Here is a 24,436-nt window from a genome sequence, read left to right as displayed (position 1 = left end):
GTGAAGGCAGCCTCCGCCATCTTTTTGCGGGGCGTTGGGGGCGCGCCGCGCCAGCTTCAAGGAAATGTCTTGTTCTGCAGGAGCGGGGTCGGTGGGGGCGGGGACGGGGTGTGCTAATAAAGGTTAAGGGAGGTTAATAAGTCTATAATAAAGAATCCCTTGGGGGCTTCTCTGGTGGCGCAGTGGTTGAGAGTCCGCCTGCTAATGCAGGGCACACGGGTTCGTGTCCCGGGCTGGGAAGATCCCTACATGCCGCGGAGCAGCTGGGCCCATGAACCATGACCGCTGAGCCTGCGCGTCCGGAAAGAAGTCCATGGATTAAGACTGTCCACACTTCAGGAGTGATACGCAGCCTTTACGTTTACCCCAGAGACGAAGTGATTTATCCAAGGTCTGCCTCGCACCCCACCCTCCTGAGGGGGCCCTTGGATTTATGATCTCCAACGTGAGGACCTCGTGTTAGGCTTGCCCTTCCCTGCAAGGAGACATGTCCTGCTGTTCCCCTGGCCTTACCAGCATGAGTCCTTTTAATCTAAGGTGCAGCCAGAGGAAGGGGCCCAGTGGCTTCATCTCTGGGGATGCCATTATCTGTCCCAACAAGTCGAATTAAATGGGTGAAGGGCCTGGCAGAGCCCTCTGCACATCTCAGGTGCTCAGGGCTTATGGGTCCCTTGCCCTCTTCAGATATATGGCACTCACTCTCCTTGGTCATTCTGTTTCCTTTGACTCTCCTCCACCCCTTGTTGGGTTCTGGTCACCCTGAAGGTACAGCCACCCACAGGATCTGCTCAGCAAGACACAAACACAAGTTTTGCAGGGTCAGGCTTTATTGGATACACTGAAGACTGAGTGGGGCCTCGGGTGCCCTTGGTCTTCTTCAGCCAAGAGAAAGCAGACTCCACAAGTGGCTCCCAGGGTTCAGGGCTGGAGAACACACCTGACCTCCAGCCAGCCAGCCCCTGAGATCTGGGGCCGGGCAGGGCTGGTGGGGTTCGGAGGAGGTGCTCCAGGGAGCCTCCATGGCTCTGGCACTAGAGTGGTGACTTTCGGGGAATGGGCTCTGGAGAGGCAGGCCTCTTTGAGGCAGAGGAAGGTCTGGGCTTCAGGGAGGCAGTGGCCTGTTTTGGTGCCTGAGCCTGAGACCCTGAACAGCACGTGGAGTTTGGTGATTGAGGGCCTACAGACCTGAGGCTCCCGTTCTGGGAGGGGGTGCCTGGGCCTAGGTCCGCCTGGGCCTGAGCTGCTGGGGCTTGAGATGCCTGGGTTTGACACCCACGGGCCTGAGCAGCCTCTCCCCGAGGCCCTACTTGCTCCGGCCTTCTTTCTGGCAACAGATGCAAGGCCCTGGCCTGGCCCCGAGGCAGGCAGAGGCCAAAGCCAATGCCGATGCGCAGTGGTCCGGATTCCTGGCCCTGCACACGGGGCAGTAGTTGGGGGAAAGCAAGTAGCCTGGGTCCAGTCCTGTACCTGGGGATAGGGCAAGAGGGGCTGCGGGGCCGGAGACACACCAGACAGACAGGATACTCCACGACTGGGGCCTTGCCGGTTTTGCCTTGCCACAGGCGCTGCAAAAGCAGTAGCCGCAGGTCGTGGGCGATACGGCGGCGCCCCAGATGAACCACCAGGGCCTGGGCCAGGGCTCCTGGGTCCCTGAACTCTGCAGGGTCCCTCTCGCTTGCCACGCATCCCTCCTCCCCCACAGGGGACCCAGTGTTCCTGTACTGCTGTGAGTGCCATGTCTGGCTGTTAGAGTGAACCCCACGAGAAGGTAGACTGGGGCTTGGGAAGGTGAGGGTGGAGCTAGGTAGGTCTTCAGGGTGGGAAGGAGTCTGGCAACGTGAGCTCAGGAGAGAGGAGTTCTGTGGCTGAGAGGCAGAAGAGGAGTGGGTGAGAGTAGGAGATGGGTATAGCCAGTGGGAGGACGAGGAAGAACGTGGTGGGGAGAGAGAGAGGCAATTCTGATGAAAGAAAGAAGGGGAACTTGGGAGATAAGAGTAGGGATGTAGGACAAAGTCCGAATTTGAGTCAGAAGAGTAGACATGGGAGCCTGCAGAGTGGGACCATGGGGGAGGAGAGCAAGGTGGGCGGGTGGGACGGAGCGATGGTTGGGGAGGTTGAGGTCGTAGGTTGCAGGGAAGGGAGTCCACAATTTGTGAGGGGCCCCGAGGGGGGCGCCCAGGGGGTGCTGCATTCTGTAGCAGCACTTGGTCCTTGTTTTGAGGCAACATTGCCTTGAATCCAGAGGAGAGTGGAGCGTCAAGCCCAGAGATCAGAGACCTGGCAGAGGCAGGATCAGTATCTCTGGGGCCAGAAGTGGCTGAGAAATCAAGGCCTTCTCTGAACAGAATGTGGCTCCAGCCTGGTGTTGGTAGGACTGTTGGTGGCAAGCCAAGGAGACACGCAGCCCTGGAGCACCAGCTTCTCTGGGTGTTCAGACGGGAGCTTGGCTCTAAACTTGCCTTCTCACTTCTTTGCAGTGGGCCAGTGATGAGAGATGGAGGGGATGGAGAATCAGGACTGACTCTTGGGAGCTGAACGACAGCAGAAGTTATCTGGGTGGGCCAGGGAGGAAGACACAGCCCATAGGATCTGTAGAGAAAGAAACAGAGCCCAAGATATTGGGAGACTGGGTCCATTTCTGGCTCTGGCTTATGTACCATGCAGGCTGGTTCACCAAGGCCCTAAATCCATGTCACCTTTGGGGTCAGAAGAGCTGGCAAAAAGCTCCAGAGAAGGTAAGAGCTAAGGAGGAGAGGAGTAGGGAAGGAGGGTAGGATGGATAGGATGGAGTTAGAGGAGGAGGCTTGGGAGCTGGGGACTGAGATGGGACTAGGAATTGAGGGTGTTCTGGCGCTGTGAGCTCTTACCAATGAGGGTTCCTCTGGGCTGTGTTTCTCAAGGCACTTCAGTGATGTGGGACCTGGGAGAGAGAGGAACAGAGTCAACAAATGGTGGGTACACCCCTCTCTGCCCCCAGCGTCTGTCACCCAAAACTCACTCTGACCAAGAGTTCCATCTGAGCCTTACCCTCAGTCCTCCTTCAGCCAGGCGGGGGTCTTCTGTTACCAGGCTTTTGTTCTCCTAAACCTGAATCAGAGATTCTGCAAGCATCCTGGTTTCCTGGCACTCTGGTTGCCCTAATCCCTGTCTTCCCTAATGCTGATGTCCTCTGGCTCAGTCTGGCCCCAGCCAAGATGGCTTTTCACGCTCAGTAGCAGCAGTAGCAGTGGGGCTAGCTGGTGAAAGCCTCTGGGAGGTGGGCACTTTGTCCCAGCAGCCCTTGGGATCTGCTGGGAGCCCCATTTCCTGGGGCAGTTGTCCCTGGCATCTAGTGCCTATGTCACAGAGGTCGGGGGCTGACATCATAGACTCTCCTCTTCAAGGCTCTAGGACCTTCTCTCAGAGATCATCCAAAGGCTGGCCCTTGATAAAACTGAAGCAAGCAAAATTCTTTGGGGCATTCAGTCTCTTCTTCAGGGCCTAGCCCCCACCTCTGCTGTCTGCCCATATACTTTACAGTTCCCACCACCTCCTCCATCCAGGCTTCTCCCCAACTGTACAGCCTATCTGGGCTGAACCCTCCCTTCAACTTACTGTTTCTTTGCTTTCTGAGCAGTGGTTCATGCTCCACACCTTTTCCCGCCTTGGGATAATGCTTATATATTTGCTTTTTTTTTTTTTAATCAGTTATGTTCTGTAATTTTTTAGCTTTACTGAGGTATAATTCACAACTAAAATTGTAATACCTTCAAAGTGTACATAGTGATGATTTGATACATTGTGAAAGGAATCCTCTTAACTGTTAATTAACACATCCTTCACCTCATGTACTTACATCTATATTTTGGGGGGGAGGTGAGGACATTTAAGTTTTACTCTCTTTGGATATGCTTATATGTTTTAATTTCTATTTTCTTAATTGCTTTGTTGAGATGTAATTCACATACCATACCATTCACCCATTTAAAGTGTGCGATTCACTGTTTTTCCAGTAGACTCGCAGGGTTGTGCAACCATCACTGCAGTCTAATTGTAGAACAGTTTTATGTCCCCCCAAAAGAAATCTCACACCCATAGTCACTCCTCATTCCTCCCTCCCCCCAGTCCCTGGAAACTATAAATCTACTTTCTGTTTCTATGGATTTGCATATTTCAGACATTTCATATGAGTGGAATCATACAGTATGTGACCTTTTGTGTCTGACATCTTTCACTTAACGTTATGCTTTCAAGGTTCCTTCATGTTATAGCACGTATTGTTACTTTATTCCTTTTTTTTTTTTTTTTCTTCCCTGATCTGGGCTCAAACCCGTGTCCCCTGCATCAACAGGCAGATTCTTAACCACCGCACCACCAGGAAAGTCCCACTATCACTATTTCTGGTTAACAGTACTGGAAGCACTAGTCGATCCTCTAAGGAATGATGAAAAAACAAGTATAAAGATTGGAAAGGAAGAGATAAAATTGTCATTATTTTATCTGCTTAGAAAAACCAATGGAATCAACAGAGTATTAAGACCAATAAGAAAGCTCAGCACGGGCTTCCCTGGTGGCGCAGTGGTGGAGAGTCCGCCTGCCGATGCAGGGGACACAGGTTCGTGCCCCGGTCCAGGAAGATCCCACATGCCGCGGAGCGGCTGGGCCCGTGAGCCATGGCCTCTGAGCCTGCACATCCGGAGCCTGTGCTCCACAACGGGAGAGGCCACAACAGTGAGAGGCCCATGTACCGCAAAAACAACAACAACAACAAAAACAAAAAAAAGAAAGCTCAGCAAGGTTGCTGGATTCAGGATAAACTTTTAAAATGTAATAATATTTCTGTATAGCAGCCATAATCAGCTAGAAAATAGAATAAGAGCATTCTCAAGAGCAACAAAAACTATGAACTACTTAGTTGAACAAAACTATTTCACTTAAGCAAGAATACACAGATTATCATACTAAGTGAAGTAAGTCAGACAGAGAAAAACAAATATCACATGATATCACTTATATGTGGAATCTAAAAAATGATACAAATGAACTTATTTACAAAACAGAAATTGATTCACAGACATAGAAAACAATCTTATGTACCAGAGCAGAAAAATGAGGGAGAGATAAATTAGGAGTTTGGGAATAACAGACATACACTGCTATATGTAAAATAGATTAACAACAAGGACCTACTGTATAGCACAGGGAACTATATTCAATATCTTGTAATAACTTATAATGGAAAAGAATCTGTAAAAGAATAGATATATACATAATATGTATAACTGAATCACTTTGCTGTACAGCCCAAACTAACACAACATTGTAACTCAACAATGAATCAATTGTTATTGAATCAATACATCAAAAAAATTAAAGAATAAAAGAATACACAGACATTTGTGGAGTAAACTACAAAATTAATCAAGGATATAGAAGATGTTTGAAATAAAATGAGAGATATTTCATGTTTTTGGAAGGATTGACTTCGAAGTATAAAGATGGCAATCCTCCCCAAATTAACCCATGGATTCAATGAAATCCCAATCAGAATTTCAGCTGAATTTTTTAGAAACTCAGCAGACTTTCTCTAAAATCTATATAGAAAAATAAGGGTCCAGAAATAACTAAGTCAACCTTGGAAAAAATAAGCATTAAGAGAAGAGTTTTATCTCACCAAGTATTAAGACATGCTACAAAGTCATAATAATAAAGCAGTGTGATGTTGGCTCAAACACAGACAAAAAGATCAGTAGAACAGAGCAGAGAGCTCAGAAATTGACCTATATATAAATACGGGAACTAAGTATGTGGTGAAGTGGGAGCTGCAACAAAACAGGGCGAGGAGGCACTTTTTCATAGATGATGTTGGGGAAACAGTCTCCCAATATGGAGAAAACAAAACAGAATCTCTACCAAGCTCCATACACAAAGGATGCTCGAATTCATCAGTTGTCAGATAAGAACAATTTAAAACAGCCCTTATAAATAAGATGGCCCTTTATAGCTTTTCAACCGTAAAACTAGGAATCTGGTTAATACTAGGTAGTGGTGAAGATATGGGGCTCTAGGGCACATACAGTGTTGCTGGACGTGCAGACACGGTGGCCATTCTGGATGGCACTCTGGGAGTACCCAGCATTCTGCTCCTGGACATGTGTTTTAAAAAATCTGACATGAATCCATAAGGAGATATGCGATGGTATTCATGACAGCATTGTTTGGGGCGATAAGGAATTGGAGACAATCTGGATGTCCATCCCTGGGGCTCTGGGTGGTCAAAATGTGATGAGTGCACACTGTGGAGTATCCTGCAGCAAATTAGAAGCAAAGGACTTAAAAACATAGGATGGAATGGAAGAAGTAACAATGTGATCTGAGACATAAGTAGTATTGCATTATATATTTGCAATATAAATGCATTATCATTTTAATGATTTTTAAATCCATTCATGCAACAATGCACATGGTTCAACGACATGCATTGCATTAGTTATCTATGGCTGCTTACCAGATTACCCCCAAACTTAAACAGCAATCAGCATGTATTATCTCACATGGCTTCTGTGGGTCAGGAATTCTACAGGTTAGAGCAGCTTAGCTGGGTGACTCTGGCTCAGGGCCTCTCATGGGTTGCACGCAAACTGTTGGTCAGGACTGCAGTCTTCTAAAGGCTGAACTGGTGCTGGAAGGTCCTTTTTTTTTTTTTTTTTTTTTTTTTTTTTTTGTGGTACGCGGGCCTCTCACTGTTGTGGCCTCTCCCGTTGCGGAGCACAGGCTCCGGACACACAGGCTCAGCGGCCATGGCTCACGGGCCCAGCCACTCTGCGGCATGCGGGATCTTCCTGGACCGGGGCACGAACCCGTGTCCCCTGCATCGGCAGGCGGACTCTCAACCACTGCGCCACCAGGGAAGCCCTGGAAGGTCCATTTTTGAGGTGGTACACATACACACATGGTTGCTAGTTAGTGCTGGTGTGGTTGATAAGCTTGAGTTCCTCACCACTTGGGCCTCTCCTCAGGGCTACTTGAGTATCTTCAACGATTTAACAGCTGGCTTCCCCCAGAGGGAGAGATCCCAGAGAGAGCAAGGAGGAAGCTGCAGTGTCTTTTATAACCTAGTTTCTCAAGTAACGCACTGACACTTCCGCCACATGCTACCTGTTAGAAGCAAGTCCCTAGGTCCAGCCCACACTCACGGGGAGGAGGATTATGCTCCACCTTTTTTTTTTTTTAATTTTTATTGGGGTATAATTGCTTTACAATGGCGTTAGTTTCTGCTTTATAACAAAGTGAATCAGCTATACATATACATATATCCCTGTATCCCCTCCCTCTTGCGTTTCCCTCACATCCTCCCTATCCCACCCATCAAGGTGGTCACAAAGCACCGAGCTGATCTCCCTGTGCTATGCAGCTGCTTCCCACTAGCTATCTATTTTACATTTGGTAGTGTATATGTCTATGCCACTCTCTCAGTTCATCCCAGCTTACCCTTCCCCCTCCCCGTGTCCTCAAATCCATTCTCTACATCTGCGTCTTTGTTACTGTCCTGCCCCTAGTTTCTTCATGCCCCTAGGTTCTTCAGAACCATTTTTTTTCTTTTTTCGATTTTTTTAGATTCCATATATATGTGTTAGCATACTGTATTTGTTTTTCTCTTTCTGACTTACTTCATTCTGCATGACAGACTCTAGGTCCATCCACCTCACTACAAATAACTCAATTTCGTTTCTTTTTATGGCTGAGTAATATGCCATTGTATATATGTGCCACATCTTTATCCATTCATCTGCTGATGGACACTTAGGTTGCTTCCATGTCCTGGCTATTGTAAATAGAGCTGCAATGAACATTGTGGTACATGACTCTTTTTGAATTATGGTTTTCTCCGGGTATATGCCCAGTAGTGGGATTGCTGAGTCATATGGTAGTTCTATTTTTAGTTTTTTAATGAACCTCCATACTGTTCTCCATAGTGGCTGTATCAATTTACATTCCCACCAACAGTGCAACAGTGTTCCCTTTTCTCCACACCCTCTCCAGCATTTATTGTTTGCAAATTTTTTGATGATGGCCATTCTGACTGGTGTGAGGTGATACCTCATTGTAGTTTTGATTTACATTTCTCTAATGATTAGTGATGTTGAGCATCCCTTCATGTGTTTGTTGGCAATCTGTATATCTTCTTTGGAGAAATGTCTATTTAGGTCTTCTGCCCATTTTTGGATTGGGCTGTTTGTTTTTTTGATATTGAGCTGAATGAGCTGCTTGTAAGTTTTGGAGATTAATTCTTTGTCAGTTGCTTCATTTGCAAATATTTTCTCCCATTCTGAGTGTTATCTTTTCATCTTGTTTATGGTTTCCTTTGCTGTGCAAAAGCTTTTAAGTTTCATTAGGTCCCATTTGTTTATTTTTGTTTTTATTTCCATTTCTCTAGGAGGTGGATCAAAAAGGATCTTGCTATGATTTATGTCATAGAGTGTTCTGCCTATGTTTTCCTCTAAGAGTTTTATAGTGTCTGGCCTCACATTTAGGTCTTTAATCCATTTTGAGTTTATTTTTGTGTATGGTATTAGGGAGTGTTCTAATTTCACTCTTTTTCATGTAGCTGTCCAGTTTTCCCAGCACCACTTATTGAAGAGGCTGTCTTTTTCTCCATTGTATATTCTTGCCTCCTTACCAAAAATAAGGTGACCATATGTGTGTGGGTTTATCTCTGGGCTTTCTATCCTGTTCATTGGTCTATAATTATGTTTTTGTGCCAGTACCATACTGTCTTGATTACTGTAGCTTTGTAGTATAGTCTGAAGTCTGGGAGCCTGATTCCTCTGCTCCGTTTTTTCCCTCAAGATTGCTTTGGCTATTCGGGGTCTTTTGTGTTTCCATACAAATTGTGAAATTTTTTTGTTCTAGTTCTGTGAAAAATGCCATTAGTAGTTTGATAGAGATTGCACTGAATCTAGATTGCTTTGGGTAGCATAGTCATTTTCACAATGTTGATTCTTCCAATCCAAGAGTATGGTATATCTCTCCATCTGTTTGTATCATCTTTAATTTCTTTCATCTGTGTATAGTTTTCTGCATACAGGTCTTTTGTCTCTTTAGGCAGGTTCATTCCTAGGTATTTTATTCTTTTTGTTGCAATGGTAAATGGGAGTGTTTCCTTAATTTCTCTTTCAGATTTTTCATCATTAGTGTATAGGAATGCAAGAGATTTCTGTGCATTAATTTTGTATCTGCTACTTTACCAAATTCATTGATTAGCTCTAGTAGTTTTCTGGTAGTATCTTTAGGATTCTCTATGTAGAGTATCATGTCATCTGCAAACAATGACAGCTTTACTACTTCTTTTCCGATTTGGATTCCTTTTATTTCTTTTACTTCTTTGATTGCTGTGGCTAAAACTTCCAAAACCATGTTGAATAATATTGGTGAGAGTGGACAACCTTGTCTTGTTCCTTATCTTAGAGGAAATGGTTTCAGTTTTTCACCATTGAGAACGATGTTGGCTGTGGGTTTGTCATATATGGCCTTTATTATGTTGAGGTAATTTCCCTCTGTGCCTTTCTGGAGGGTTTTTATCATAAATGGGTGTTGAATTTTGTCAAAAGCTTTTTCCACATCTATTGAGATGATTATATGGTTTTTCTCCTTCGGTGTGTTAATATGGTTTATCACATTGATTGATTTGCGTATATTGAAGAATCCTTGCATTCCTGGGATAAACCCCACTTGATCATGGTCTATGATCCTTTTAATGTGCTGTTGGATTCTGTTTGTTAGTATTTTGTTGAGGATTTTTGCATCTATGTTCATCAGTGATATTGGCCTGTAGTCTTCTTTCTTTGTGACATCTTTGTCTGGTTTTGGTATCAGGGTGATGGTGGCCTCGTAGAATGAGTTTGGGAGTGTTCCTCCTTCTGCTATATTTTGGAAGAGTTTGAGAAGGATAAATGTTAGCTCTTCTCTAAATGTTTGATAGAATTTGCCTGCGAAGCCATCTGGTATGCTCCACCTTTTGAAGGGAGGAGTGTCAAAGAATTTGTGTACATAGTTTAAAACCACCACAAAAAGTATACATTAAACCAAAGAATATACATTAAACAGTTTGGAATGGTTGCCTATGATAGGGAATAGGATAAAAGGGAACAGATGGAAGGGAAGGAGGGAGAGAGGTAGGCTAACAAGAGGCCCTGCGTGGACCAAAAATGACAGTGTGCACCGAATTCTCTGCATCTGGAGTTAAAAAAAAAAAAAAGTAACTCAGTGTGCATCTTTTCAGTCTCCTTTCTATATATTCACATAAGCACAAAAACCTTTATACTTTTTTTTTTTTTTTTTTTGGCCACGCCATGAGGCATGTGCGATTTTAGTTCCCCAGCCAGGGATCAAACCTGTGCCCTTGCAGTCAATGGCAGAGTCCTAAACTGGAAGGGAGGACTGGCAGAAGGGAGTCCACCAGGGAAGTCCCTAAACCTTTATACTTATAGTTTTGTTTTTTGGTGTCTTCTTTTAAAATCCTGGCTGGGATCTTATTAGACCTAATGATCTACAACTAGGTTTTTTCACTTCACTGTGCATCTTGGTGAGTTTTCCATGTCACTATACAGATGTCTGCTTCTTCTTATTACTGCATATCATTCCACAGAATGGATATAGCAAAATCTATTGAATCACTTCCTTATCGATGGACATGCAAGTGAATTTGACCTCTCTTCTGTTTTCCTTTCTCTCTGGTTGGCTGCATGTCTGTCTCTGTACAGCCACCTTTGTTCCTCTGTTCTCTCTGCACTTTCTCTTTACTTATTTTGTCTCCTCTGGAGTTCAAGACTGGGGGATAAGGGACGTGCAATGACACTGCTGCAGGCAGGGGTGGTAACCTTAGGGCAGGCAGGGCCGACTGTGGCAGGCTTGCTATTCCTTCGGCCTGCCTCCTCCTAACTAGCTGAATGGAGGATCTCATGCAGCTCAGCAAACATCCTGGTCCTTGCCTTCAAAGACCTCGCACCTAGCAGGGGAACAGACATGTGAGTAACCCACCCAAGGCAGAATGGTGTAGGGTGAGGAGAAGCCTTGCAAGTCTCACTGACTGCCTGGGCTTTCGTCCACCAACATCACTTACTAGATGTTTGGCACTGGGCAAGTTATTTCACCTCCTGATACCTCAGTGTTCCCATCTGTAAAATGATGATGTAAGAGTCTTTTTTCCTTAAGATGTTGACCTGAGAAATAAGATAATACATATAAAGTACTTAGCACAGCGCTTGGCATGTACTGATCTAGAACACTGAACTGTTAGGAAGCTAGCCAGGGTGTGGTTGTGCATAGAATGGGGTACCAATACAACAGGAAGACGTGGGCTCTGGGTTCTGTGGGGTTGGAAGAAATCCTCACAAATCCTTTGGACATAACCCAGAGGATGGGCAGCTTTTCCCAGGGTACAGCTGGAGGGAGGTATTCCAGGGGGACAAAAAGGTAAAAGTAAAAGCACTGAGGTGGACATAAGAGGCAAGTTTGGGGTATGGGGAGTAGCGCCCTCTGGCTGGAAGGTCATTCTCACTGGCAAGGGGAGGAAAAGTCCTTTCAGGGAGGTGCACAGCCAGGCTTCTGGCACAGAGAAAGGAGTTCAGGGCCCTTCCATGGACTTAAGCCCCAAAGCCGAAGCTGCAGGTCTATCCCAGGACCACAGTCAGGGTCAGGCAGGGATCCGGGAAGGGAGCTCCCTTCCCACCGTCCTCCTGCCCTCTACAGCAGGGGCCTCCTCCCAGGGCCTGGCCACTCCCCGCATCCAGCACCCCCGCCTTCAGCTGGTTGGGAGGCAGTCAGGAGGCTTTTCGCGGGGGCTGTGCCGGGTGGGCGGTTTTCCCAGAGCAAGGAGCGGAGCAGGACTGAGTTGGCGCTCGCTTCCTCAGATATAGACGTCGCTGGCTGAATGACCAGCCTGCCCCACTAGCGTGAGCCCAGGGGCTTCCTCAGGCCCTGTGTTCCGGTCCTGGGGGCTGCAGCATCATACCTCAGGGGTGTGGCATGTCACAGAGAGAGGCCAGAGGGGCACTGGCCATGCCAGGAGTAGGGAAGAGCCCGGCCAAGGCCACACCGAGGTCGCTGGCAGGCACTGACAGGAAAAGGAGCCGCCTGAGCAGGACAGGGCAGGACCTGTGGGAAGAGACCAGCTGGAGAAACCAAAGATGGAGCAGAACTGCCCCAAGCCCTCGAGGGGCCAGCGCCAGGAGGCTGGTTCGTGGCCGGGTAAGAAAGCCGCGACCTGAAGAGGTAGCTGGGAGAGGCAGGCATGGGAGGGGCTGTGACGTCACCTGTGATGGCAGAGCCTCACTCATGGTTACTGTCCTGCCTGAGAGAGGGGACATAGGCCAACTTCCGCTCCAAGGCTCCATGCTTGGGTGGTTGGGGAAGTCAGAGCCGGTCTTAACCAGAGCGTGGCTCAGAGAGCTGGCCCAACTCACTTCTCTCAAGGAAACTGAGGCCCGGAGAAGTGATATGTTTCCCAAGGTCCCAGAGCAGCAGTCAGCGACAGGGTCAGCACGCTTTGGTGTCCTTTCCTCTTTACCACAGTTGCCTCTACATCTCAGGACCCGGCTGGGCCTAGGGTCAGCCCTACAGAGCAGGGCAGGGCTGTGTGCTCCCTGTGGCCCCAGGGCATCCTGATAAGCAGGATTCAGACTTAGGTGTGGATGCAGCAAGGGCCAGGGGGAGGCACAGTGGAGGGTGGGAAAGAGTACAGGACTCTCAGTTCTGAGCCCAGATGAGGTCTTCTCTCCATGTCCTCTGCCGTAAAGCAGGGCCGGGCTGAGAGCAGACCAAGAGGGTACGAGGCCCTTGGGTCTCTGTCGTTTGGCATGCTACTACTCTGGCAGGAGGCCTTGCCCTAGGATGCTCTTAGCAATGGGGCAATGGGCGTCCGGTCAGCCCCACTCACCTGGGGTCCTCTGCAGAGTGAGGCCAGTCCTGAGAACGCCGCTCGGGAGCGGAGCCGGGTGAGGACCCTGCGCCAGGCCTTCCTGGCCCTGCAGGCCGCTCTACCTGCCGTGCCGCCCAACACCAAGCTTTCCAAGTTGGATGTCCTGGTGCTGGCCACCAGCTACATAGCCCACCTCACCCGCACACTTGGCCACGAGATGCCTGGCCCCGCCTGGCCACCCTTCCTGCGTGGACTCCGCTACTTGCACCCTCTCAAGGTAGGTCACGGGCCCGGGGCCTCGGGGAAGGGGGTTTGGGATGGGGGACACTGGACTCAGTCCCCCTGCCCTCGGCAGAGCTGACGCTGGGGCCGGCTGCTTCCTGCTCTCTCATGGGGAGAAGAGCTGAGGCTGGCTCTTGGGACTGGAATGACAATATTTCTCATGGGATGCAGTGGGAGTGATGATTGGAAATGACTTCATGAGACTATGGTTCCTCCAAGGGGAGGGAAATTCTTAGAGGCCCCAAGACTCCGGGGGACTTAGTGGTAGAAGAGAAAAGGGGGTAGTTTCCAGGGCTGGGGCCTGGGAAAGAAACCACACCTAGGAGATTCCTAGATTCCAAGGGACACTATGCCACTGTACAGTGCCTTGGTGTCCTTTGGACTTTGTCTCAGGAGGGATCCCCCTTTGGAGAAGAAAGCTCTAAGAAAGCATCACTCTAGAAGTAACCAAGCTGGGTGGGGGAGTGGCAGGGGCTGGGAAAGGGGGAAGGAGGGCTTCCTGCAGGCATCACTTACCAGACTGTCACCTACCTTTCCTGGGCCTCAGTTTTATTATACGGAAAGGGAAGATAACATGAGTCTGACTTTGCTTCCAGGGTGTGAAATGAGATCATGAAGGAAAAGTATGATTAACAATCATCATCATCATCATCATCATCGCAATAACAGCTAACATTATCTGGGGGCTAAAGTTATGCCCAGAGCTAGACTAAACGCTTTAGTGTATTTTTATCTTTTAATCCGCACAAGAACCAAATGAGGATTAAAAAAAAGAAAATTTAAAAAAAAAAGAAAAAGAACCAAATGAAGATTACTTTACAGATGAGGAAACTGAAGCTTAGGTAGGTTAAGTGGCTGAATGCAGTTCAGGCCCTGGGCTCATAGCCACTAAGCAGGCCCCGGGGGTGGGTGGAGTACACTGTAAGTTGCTGACTGCCAGTGTAGCTGTTCTAAAGGGTCGTCTTTGCCCTCTGAGGACAGCAACTTTATTTCTATGGAGGATACTTTTCACCATCTCTCTTCCTTAAACATCATAGTTCTGAAATGTCTTGAAACTTAAGATATTTTTCTTTCATATAAATACAACTAAAATGCAAGAATTTGAGACTAAAAGGGGAAACTCTGAAATGCCAATGTTGGCACCTGGTGCAGTGTCCCCAGGCGGCACAGTTGCTTACTTAGATGTAAGATGGCGGCCAAGGTGAGACCCTTGCAGGAAGCAGGTGATGCATAAATATGTTGAAGAATGTATAGATGAGAGCCCAGCTAGGTCTAGCACTCTGGCAGCGGGGTCGGGTGGGTCAGCTAGCCAGCAGCAGTGGCCCTCAGCCCCCAAGTGGGGGGCTGTCAAGAGGAGGGCAGACCTCAGCGCCAAGACAACCTGGCCTTTTCTGGGACTGGCCACGCTCCTGCTGGAAGGATGGACAATCCTGGGAGGTCCCTGCACAGGGGGAGTGGGCAGCACTGACATCTGGGGCCACAGGCACTTGGGCCCGGCCGGGACTGGGCAAGAGAAAGGGTCAGGACTGTTCAGTGCCAGGAGGAGCCTGTCCTTGCCCCTCGCTGCTGCCCTCCCCACTGCCCAGGCCCTGGCTGCTGCCAGCTCTGCCGCCCGCCTCCCTCCCCACCATCCGGGGCTCCTCTTGGGGCCCTTGCTTTTCTCAGATGGCTCCTCCTGTGCCCCTCAGCCAGGCTCAGGTGGTCAGGAGAATGTGTGAGGCCATGAGTGGTGGGGAGCCTGGGACCGCTGTCATCGGAGCAGTTGTGGGGACGGGTCTCGGGGAGGGAGGCTAGGGAAGGCCCGGTCTGGGCTGCCGAGGACCACGAGGGCTGGGCTAGTGAGCACGACCCCCATCCCCTCCCCATGTCTTGCAGAAGTGGCCGATGCGATCGCGTCTCTACGCCGGAGGCCTGGGGTGCTCTGGCCTTGACTCCACCACAGCCGTCACCTCGGGCCAAAGAACCAAGGAGGCAGAGACCGGGCCCCAAGTCTCTGGAGAGGCAGATGCTCTTCGTCCCACCAGGCCGCTCTCACCGGCACCTGGTGACAAGTGATCACCATAGTCGCCCTTTTCTTCTGGACTATGACTCAAGCTTAGGGACCTGGATTCTCTGCCAGGCCCTGCCTGTCTTCATTCTGCCTCTCACCCATCGATCTGATTCAGGCTCTACTCCCAGGTTCCAGCACACAGACCAGGCAGAGCAGTGGGCACCTCTGTGACAGAGAGTACTCAGGAGGACCAGGGAGAAGATCCTCATCTTGTCACCCACGGGTGATGCCCCAGTGGCTCCCTTGTGGCAGTTACAGGGAAGTGGGCAAGGAAAGGGTCTGACTGAGTTGGAAGTTGAGTTAGGGCACTGTCCCTTGCTTTTCTCCCCTAAGGTGCCCACAAACCCTCTGGAGATTGCAAGAAGACAGACACTGCTGCACATGTACAGAGGTAGCGGCTGAGGCTGGCAGCAGCTGCAGGTGCTGATGGGAAAGCCAGGGGCCAGACAGGCTCTCAGCAGCTGTGAGTGTGAACAGAGCTGGGCCGGGGTCACATAGGTAGAGAGGAAACTGAAGAAGGGAACATACTTTGTTATTGCACTGCAAGATGCTTACCCAACATCAGGAATGTAGGAATTTTGTATCTGCATTATGGTCTCTCCAGCTGCCCCTCATCACTACGTGTTCTCCCTCTCTGGGCCCTGCACCCTTCCACTCTTCTCTTGCTATGAGTTATATTTACAGGTTAAACCATAAAGCTTACATTGCTTACATTCCAGTATCCAGAGAAACTTTTACATAGTCCTAGCTGCCTAGTTTGAGATTTTATCCCAGAGGCAGCTTTACCTTAACTGAACCAGGCAGCACCTTAAGCCCTTGCGTTTGAAGGTTTTGATAGACTCAGTTACATCCTTGAAGGACCTGAGAAGGAGAACGTGTATCTTTTCCAGGGGATAATAATTACAATCTTCCATTATATTAGAAACCTAACCTCCAGGACAAACAAGATAGGCCTGGGTTCACTGGGTTCCTTGTATGATTTTGGCCAAAGGCCCCACTGGCTCAGGAGTTATTTCTACAATCTGTCTACACCGAGCTCCCTCCGGCCAGCTCCCCACCACAGGCACTGCCCTCCCAGCCTCTCCCTTAGTCCTGCCATAGGGTGCCAGAAATCAGATAGTGCTTTACTGGAATTTTTCTCTGGCCTTGTAGAAATAGTTTGAGGAAAAATCAGTGTCTATACATACAGAAAGTAACTTTCCAGATCAGGTGTGGCTTCAGATCAGGTACCTAAAGTCCAGACAGAGAAGGAACCATCTTTTTGTTAAACTTCAGTGCCTCAGAGTGGGAAGGCACGGGCCAGGCCAACTAGAGTCCCAACAGGGGTAGCCTTAGACAGACGCCACCACTGCCATCATGAGAACGAATGAGATTCTGGCCGACTGGGCGTGGCCGGGGGGTCTGAGCTCTGGTGTGAGGAACTGCTATTCCTCCACAGGGCTGACCAGGGCAGCAGGGGAAAGGGGGCTGAGGGGGTGACTCAGCAGATTGGTGTGGAGGCACGAAAGCAGACACAGAACGTCCCAGCCGCGGCAGCATGAGATGTGGGAGAGCAGCTGGACTGTGGCTGGGAGCCATGGTGAGAAGGCCTCAGCCAAGGCCAAACTCATAAATCTACCAAGTCTCTGCTGAGGAGCCTGGAGAGCTTGTGCAGAGCTGCTTCTGGGCAGCTGGACGGGGCCAGGCAAGGCAGAGACCAGGTGTGGGTGGGCACTAGCACAGTGCTCTTCGCAAGACCATAAAAGTCCAGCTCGAATGTTCTATGTTTAAAGCCAAAAAGCAGTATCTTCCTTGTTGAATTTGAATGTGGTCAGAAGAGGAACACATGAATTTCCTCGTGAGTTGGTAGTGCACAACCTCTGTCTGGGGATGAAGCTGGGAAAGCTGGCTTTGGGTGTGCACTGCGGTCCCCCCATAGCACAGAGCTTCTCCTGATAACTCAGGTTTGGGAGCTTGCTCCACGCACCCCGCTCAGACTCCAGCCTTTGCCTAGTAATGCCAGACCCTTCGGGAGAGGGGGGACCACATTACCCTGGTAGAAAAGACAAGGAGGGCCAAAGAAGGATGCAGCTGGTGGGGGGCTGGGGGAGGGCAAGTACCATCATTACAAGTTTCTAAGTCTGTCTCAGGATCTTTCCAGGCATTTCCTTAGTGTTCTGGACAGTCCCCAAGGGGTCCAGAGACCGTCTCCTCCAGCCAGACAGCACCCAGCACAGTCAGGTCAGGAAGCAAAAGGACTGCCAGGGGGCAGGCAGAGCCAAGGAAAGGACCAGGGGATGAATGGGAATAACCAGAGGAAATGTCAGGTTGGAGACTTCGACCCACAAATGAACCAGAATCAGGAGTAACCCCCTTTTCCTCTGTAGCAGAGGAAGAAAAATACCCTCTCACTGGGAGACCCTGGGAACAGGGGTATGTAGGAAAGAAGCTCCAAAAGGAAACAGGAGCTTGGATGACAAAATGACGCTCAGGTGGCCTGGCTCGGGAGTGAGAGGGCTGATTGGTCCACTTGAGTGTCTTGTACGCCTGCCCCATCCCCACGTACCTGTGACTCTAGGTGGGGGTGAGGCAGTGATGGCCGGGACGACTTCCCCGGGGCTGGATATGCGTGTGCTTTCTGAGAGGCAGCAGAATTACAGGGGAGAGGCTTCGATGCACTTTGGGAGAAGCAGAGCTGGCCAAGGGAGATCTAAGTATTAAGGTGGAGACTGCAGATTTCACTGAATTGAGAACTAGAGTCATTAGAAATAGAAAAATCTAGTCTTGTCTGAGAAATTCCCTTTCGCTTCCTCTGGAAGGAGCCTGGCTAGGATGAGTCAGATGGCACTGTCCTCTCCCCTTTGTGGCCTAAGCCCTAAACCCAGGGCCCCTGCAATCTTGGTATTCGAGATCAGGGGTTAGCAAACTATAGCCAGTGGGGCAAATCCAGCCCCCGATTTTTTAAATAAGTTTTTTTTGGGAAAAGAGTCACACCTATTTGTTTACATATGATCTATGGCTACTTTCCTGATACAAGGCAGAGTCGAATATCTGCGACAGACAGTAAAGCGCAAAATATTTACAGAGTTCCTGTGAAGGAACTCTGGCCCTTTACAGGAAGAGTTTTGCTCTTGACCAGAGATATGCAAACTGTGGTCCGGGAACCCTGGGGGTCCCTGAGACCCATTCAGTGCCCTAAGTAGTCAAAATTATTTTCATAATACAAGATGCGATTTGCCTTTTTTTCACTCCTATTCTCTCATGAGTGTAATGGAATTTTCCAGAAGCCATATGACATGTGATATTGCAACAACAGATGGAATGTAGAAGCAGATAGGAGAGTCCAGCTCTCGATTACAACAGACATTAAAGGTATTTGCAAAAATGTAAACCAATGCCACTCTTCTCACTAAATATTTTCCAATATGGAAAATAATTATTTTTCATAAAAATGGTATCTATATTCACATATAGTGGGTTAATTAATGTTATTTTTAAATAAATATTTTTAAGTCTATTTTAATTTCTAATATGGTAAATATCAATAGAAATTACCCACATAAGCAAAAGCTTTTCCGAGCCCTACATTTTTAAGAACGTAAAGGGATCCTGAGACCAAAAATTCTTAGAAATCTCTGCCCTAGAATAGATTGGCGAAGGTCAAGAAAAGCTCTTACCCCATCCCCATGACCCTGTATGTGACAGCTCTACCCTCTGCCTGGGGCAGACACAGTGATTCGGTCTTGGCCTTCGAGAGACAAGGGGCTTATGGTGAGGGGCGGGGGGGTGCCTGGCAGAATGTGGACAGACTGTCCCGAGTCCAGATCAGAGTGAGGCCTCCTGAAGGATGAAGGTGGGGCTGATCCCCTGGTGGGCTGGGCCGTCCTCAGGCACATCCACAGCCTCCTTGTCTCTGCTGCCCCTCAGCATCCCATTGCTCACCTTCTCCGGAAACACAGCGGTGTCCACAGAGAGATCCTGGGGAACACAGAGCAAAGGGACTGGGTGGGGTGAACATGAGGCAAAGGGGAGGTGAAGGAACCTCCCCTTTCTCTGGCAGGAAAGATGACCCTGCTTTGATCCTGGCTAGAAAGGAGACCAACGAGGAGCAGGCCCGGGGATGAGCACGGGGCTGGGAGGAGGGAGACAAAAGGCCAGCAGCTGTGGCCTCGCGGGGCCGAGACCCCTCTGCCCACCAAGCCCCCGCTCCCCTGTGGGAAGGAGCCAGGCAGCTGCTGCGGGACAGTCCAGCTCAGGCCAATCATCAGAGAAAGGGGGGCTGGGAGGAGAAAGAAAAGGGAGGCACAGGAACCCAGGAGGCCCGGCAGTAGCCTGAGAGCGAAGGGAGGGGCGATCTGACAACAGAGGTGCCACCTGGCTGGGGGTTTTGCAGTGACGTCGCTTCTGACAGGACATGGGCAGGAGGGCAACGAGGTTCGGCAACACTGGGTAAATGGTCCGAGGGTTCAGGGTCCGGCCCCGCATTCCGCCTGAAGACAAAGTGCTCCTGAGGCTCCTATCGTGTAACCAGGCACACCCGCGGCCCCCTGCCCTCCCCCTGCTCTCAGGACTCTAAACCCCCAGTCCCCGCCCACCTCCTCGAGCTCCACCAAGAAGCGTGACTGTTCCAGGCACCCAGGAGCCCAGGATTCCCTGTACCCCCATGCCACACCCTGTCACCACTGTGCAGACTGCCCGCCCGCCCCCTCATCCCACTAGACTTGCAGCCAAGCATAGGTCCTATGACCTGGCTGGCAAGTGGCTTCCAAAAGAACCACCACGGTTCTTGATTTGATGATGAGAAACCCCAAGAGTGAAGATCTATCTCCTCTTGGTTGAGCCTGGATTTCCTACTCCCCCCACCCCCAGGCTGGCTGCTAGGGGCACTTCCCCTCTTTGGGGCTCTGCCTCCCCAGCCTCAGGTTTGGAGAGGAGCCCTCTCCCCCAACACAGCTAGGGGCCAGCTGCTGAGCAGGGAAATAAAGGACAGGGACCACCTCAACTGCCCAGGGCAGAAGCAGCAAGATTAAGTGCAACCTGCAGGAGATGCTAGAAAGACGGAGTAGCTGACCATCAGCCACTGGGGAGATCATGCAGACCGAGCGGAAACTAAGGACCATTGAATTAGCTGAGAAGTTATGAAGAGGCAAAGACGACTGGGTGTTTTTTAACCTGAAAAAAATTTGACAAATCATCAAATTATCAGATTACGGACACTCCTCCACATTAAGGATGCTGGAAGGAGAAACAAAAGTGAGTAAATCAGGCTGTCCTAAGAGGTCTATCAAGGTTTCAGGGGTCAAGAACGTCTGAGTTGCGTCCAAGTCGGGTGAAAATAAATTCTGTGTCACACATCCCAGAAACCACAGTTAACTGCACAGTGGCTGGCCGAGTCCTGGTGAAAACACAGGTACACTCTCTCTACAGACGCAAACTTTGAATAGGGCTTGGAGAGGGATCCAGGTGAATATAAAACTATCAAGATGTGATATGCTCTGAGAAGAAGTATAGTAGCATGAAGCAGAAGTTGAAGCAAAGCTCAGTTCTAATTGAAGTGTGAGTATATGCCACGCCAGCTGGAAAGGGCTACATCTCATCACGAGAGGCCATTGGCCCTGACATTGGCAGGGCTGCCAGACATGGGAAGTGTCGGTCAGGGCTGGTTTAACGTGCCACAAACACAGTGGTAATACTCCACCAACTGGCCAAGGAGTTTCTCTTTTGACCAGTCTTACCAGGTGCCTATTGGCAACAACATGCTGCCGCCATCATTTCCCTGGACAGAAAGGCAAACCAAGGCAGACCTATTTTGCTTTTGGAAGGTCGTCATAAAATATGCCATTGACCCAGACAGGCAGGCCTCTCATACATTACTACAAAATGAACATTTACCTGTGCCTTTGAAAGTGGAACTCTACGTGGGGAAAAAATGGTGTTAATGAAAAATTATGAAATCCTAGGCTGTGTTTTGATGACTACAGGACCCAGAGTGAACAGATTTTCATGGGGCTCCTGTTATATGTGAGCCATGGGAGCACTGGACGAGAAGACTGGATAGCCCTTTTTGAAAGACAGTGACACTTTGTAGAAGAGATCCTGGTATTATAAATCCTCCCAAGAAACCAACTGTTAAAAATACTACCAGTGGGGTTTCCCTGGTGGCGCAGTGGTTGAGAGTCTGCCTGCCGATGCAGGGGGACACAGGTTCGTGCCCCGGTCCGGGAAGATCCCACGTGCCGCAGAGCGGCTGGGCCCGTGAGCCATGGCCGCTGAGCCTGCGCATCCGGAGCCTGTGCTCCGCTATGGGAGAGGCCACGACAGTGAGAGGCCCGCGTACTGCAAAAAAAAACCCCAAAAACACTACCAGTGAAGTGATGAAGTGTGTCATTAACACCAAGCTTATTTAAGACCTAGAATGGAAAGGGGCCGGTCTCCTGCATATTAAAAGAAGCCAGAACCATCAGTAGCCTCCCAGGAACAGTGAAAATCCTAAGATGGTCCTCCTGAGGCCTTTTATGAAGGAGAAAAGTGTCTTTTCTGGCTTAAGAAGACACAGATATTGGCTGGGCTTTCTGCCCACCACCTTTGCTGGAGGATTTTTTCCTTTTCTTTTTAAAAAAAAAATTTTTTTTTTTTAAATTTTTGGCCGCGCTGCACGGCTTGTGGGATCTTAGTTCACTGACCAGGGAATGAACCCGCGTCCCCTGCACTGGAAGCCCACAGTGTTAACCACTGGACCACCAGGGAATTCCTGTATTTTTTTTCTTTAAAGCATTTCAAGGATGATCTTTGTACAAAGTCAGAACTGGAATTGTTCAGAAGACCCCCTCTGGTTTCTTTACCAGAACTGCTCCACTTAAATTTACATCCCAAGACAGGGAGCTCATCTATTTTAAACAACCTCTAGCTCTTTCTAAATTGCAAAAACTGTGAAAGAAGATGGCTCTGATCTTGACAGAAAGGTATCATTTGGGTTAATCATTTCTCCCATAGCTTTTATTTTTTCCCAACTTAATATGGTCCTGGCTGATCATCTCATTACCTGGTGCAATAATTGCTATTTTTAGGGATTTTTCATTCAATTTGCTCTCACTTATGGGAACTACACATTTATAGAAGGAATTTCTCCTGAGACACCCTAAACAAATATGAAGAAACACAGTTGGAAAGAGAAAACTTGGGTTTGTAACAAGTCTTTGACCGACTGCTGAAGAAGAAATTATATATATGCCTTTTGAGGCTCCTGCATGAGTATCATATTTTCTAAGAAAGATTATTGGACTTCCACTTCTGACAATATGGTAGACTAATGTGCAGGAAAACCCTCCTGGCACAGAACACTCAAAATGATGGATAGAAGTTTTAAATGTTTTAAAATTCATTGCTGGGCTGGCAGAAAAGTGAGGGAAAGGAGTAAGAAAGTATAAAACCAAAATTGTTAAGCCAGGGCTTCCCTGGTGGCTCAGTGGTTAAGAATCCACCTGCCAATTCAGGGGACACGGGTTCGAGCCCTGGTCCGGGAAGAACCCACATGCTAAGCCTGTGAGCCACAACTACTGAGCCTGCACTCTAGAGCCCATGAGCCACAACTATTGAAGCCTGCACGCCTAGAGCCCGTGCTCTGCAACAAGAGAAGCCACCGCAATAAGAAGCCCACACACCGCTCGCTGCAACTAGAGAAAGGCTGCGTGCAGCAACGAAGACCCAATGCAGCCAAAAAAAAAAAATTGGTAAGCCAGCACTGAAGCCAGTGTAGCCCTGGTGGTATCTGCAGGTTCCTGGTGGCCAAGGCCAGGGTTTTAAGAAGCCAAATCTGGGGACAAGAGACAAAAAGCCCAGGCCCATACAAAATGCAAAGTTGGATCAAAGACTCTGTAATAAACTTGGGATCCCCAAATGCCAACATCCTCAGTGAGTAAAGGAGAGATGAGAATATTTGCCCAAATAGATTTTGGCTTGGGGTAGAAGTGGGGGAGGGAGTCTCCCACATATTTCCAAGCCCTTAAAATTTGGGGGGCCAAAAACGCCCCAAATTTTAAGTGATCTCAATTTAGTAATGATTCTAAGCACAAGAAATTACAATTCTTCTCTGGAACAACATACTTTAAATCAGGCATTGAAGGATTCCCATGGATAAAATTCTGACAAACTTGAGCTCATAGCAAACAGTTCAAAAAATCAGAAGGAAACATGCTACCATAAACAATGAGAGTGGAAACATTGAACTTGGGAGTGGTAGGATCACACTTGCAGTGACTGCAGATATTGTAATATTTAGGTACAGAATATACATTAAATATGTTTAATATGTTTAAAGAAATTAAGAGTATTTTGAAAAGACAATGCAGGAATAAGAGGCTGTCAAACATGACCAGGCAGAATTGAGGGAAAATGTAGAATTTTTAGGCATTAAAAATATAATATTTTAGTTAGAAATCCAGTAGATGATTAGAAACTGATGGAAACAGAACAAATTAGAAAACAGGTCTGAAAAAAATCACTAGAATTCAGTTCATATGGACAAAGAGATGGAAAATAGAAAAAAAAATAATATAAGAGAGTATCTTCATGACCCTTGAATAAGGAGATATTCCTTTAAAAAGACACAAACAGCACTAACCCTAAAGGAAAAAGATTGATACATTAAACTACATAAAATTAGGAACATCTACTTATCACAAGATGCTGTTGAGAGAGTGAAAAAAGGCGAGTTCACAGACTGGGAGAGAATATTTGCGATACATGTAATCAAAGGGCTTATATCAGGAATATACTTTAAAACCCCATAGAACAATAAGGAAAAGACTGACCACCCAATTATAAATGGGCTAGAACCCTGACTGGAAACCTTTCTAAAGAGGATATCCAAGTGATCAAAGATGGTCAGCTTCAATAGAAATTAGAAATATGCAAATTGAAATCACAAGATACCATTACACATTCTCCAGAATGGTTAATACCTGTATCTATTAAATCCAGCAAGTACACACCTAGGTATATACCCCCAAAATATGAGTGCACAAATGGCATCCAAAGATATACACAAGAATGCTCATAGCAGCATTGTCTGTGATAGCCCCCAAACTGGAAACTTGTTTTTGTTTCCTATGGCTGCTTGGTGGGGCTGGACTTCAGCAAACCAGCTGGCACCTTGTTGGACTCCACCAGTAGGGGAAACCTGCCAGGCTGGAGGAGAGAGAAGGGACTGGCTTCTTGCCGTTGGCGCC

General features: G+C 48.3%; 2 protein-coding genes across 2 annotated transcripts; one reads left to right on the top strand and one right to left on the bottom strand.

Moving 5' to 3' along the window:
- Positions 1-1,031: 1,031 nt before the first annotated feature.
- Positions 1,032-2,228, bottom strand: PRR30 (proline rich 30; the record flags this gene model as incomplete). Its single annotated transcript, XM_081254009.1, has 1 exon — positions 1,032-2,228. One exon carries the CDS (start codon positions 2,226-2,228, stop codon positions 1,032-1,034), a length of 1,197 nt encoding a protein of 398 aa, XP_081110135.1.
- A 9,778-nt stretch (positions 2,229-12,006) lies between these two features.
- Positions 12,007-15,235, top strand: TCF23 (transcription factor 23; the record flags this gene model as incomplete). Its single annotated transcript, XM_081254310.1, has 3 exons — positions 12,007-12,228; positions 12,933-13,175; positions 15,056-15,235. The coding sequence occupies 3 exons, from the start codon at positions 12,007-12,009 to the stop codon at positions 15,233-15,235; spliced, it is 645 nt and encodes a 214-aa protein (XP_081110436.1).
- Positions 15,236-24,436: the final 9,201 nt, after the last annotated feature.

This window comes from Mesoplodon bidens, assembly GCF_964165515.1.
Source record: "Mesoplodon bidens genome assembly, chromosome: 14".
Classification (NCBI taxonomy): Eukaryota; Metazoa; Chordata; class Mammalia; order Artiodactyla; family Ziphiidae; genus Mesoplodon; species Mesoplodon bidens.
The sequence above is the reverse complement of the archived record's forward strand: the minus strand, read 5'-3'. Positions and strand labels throughout refer to the sequence as shown.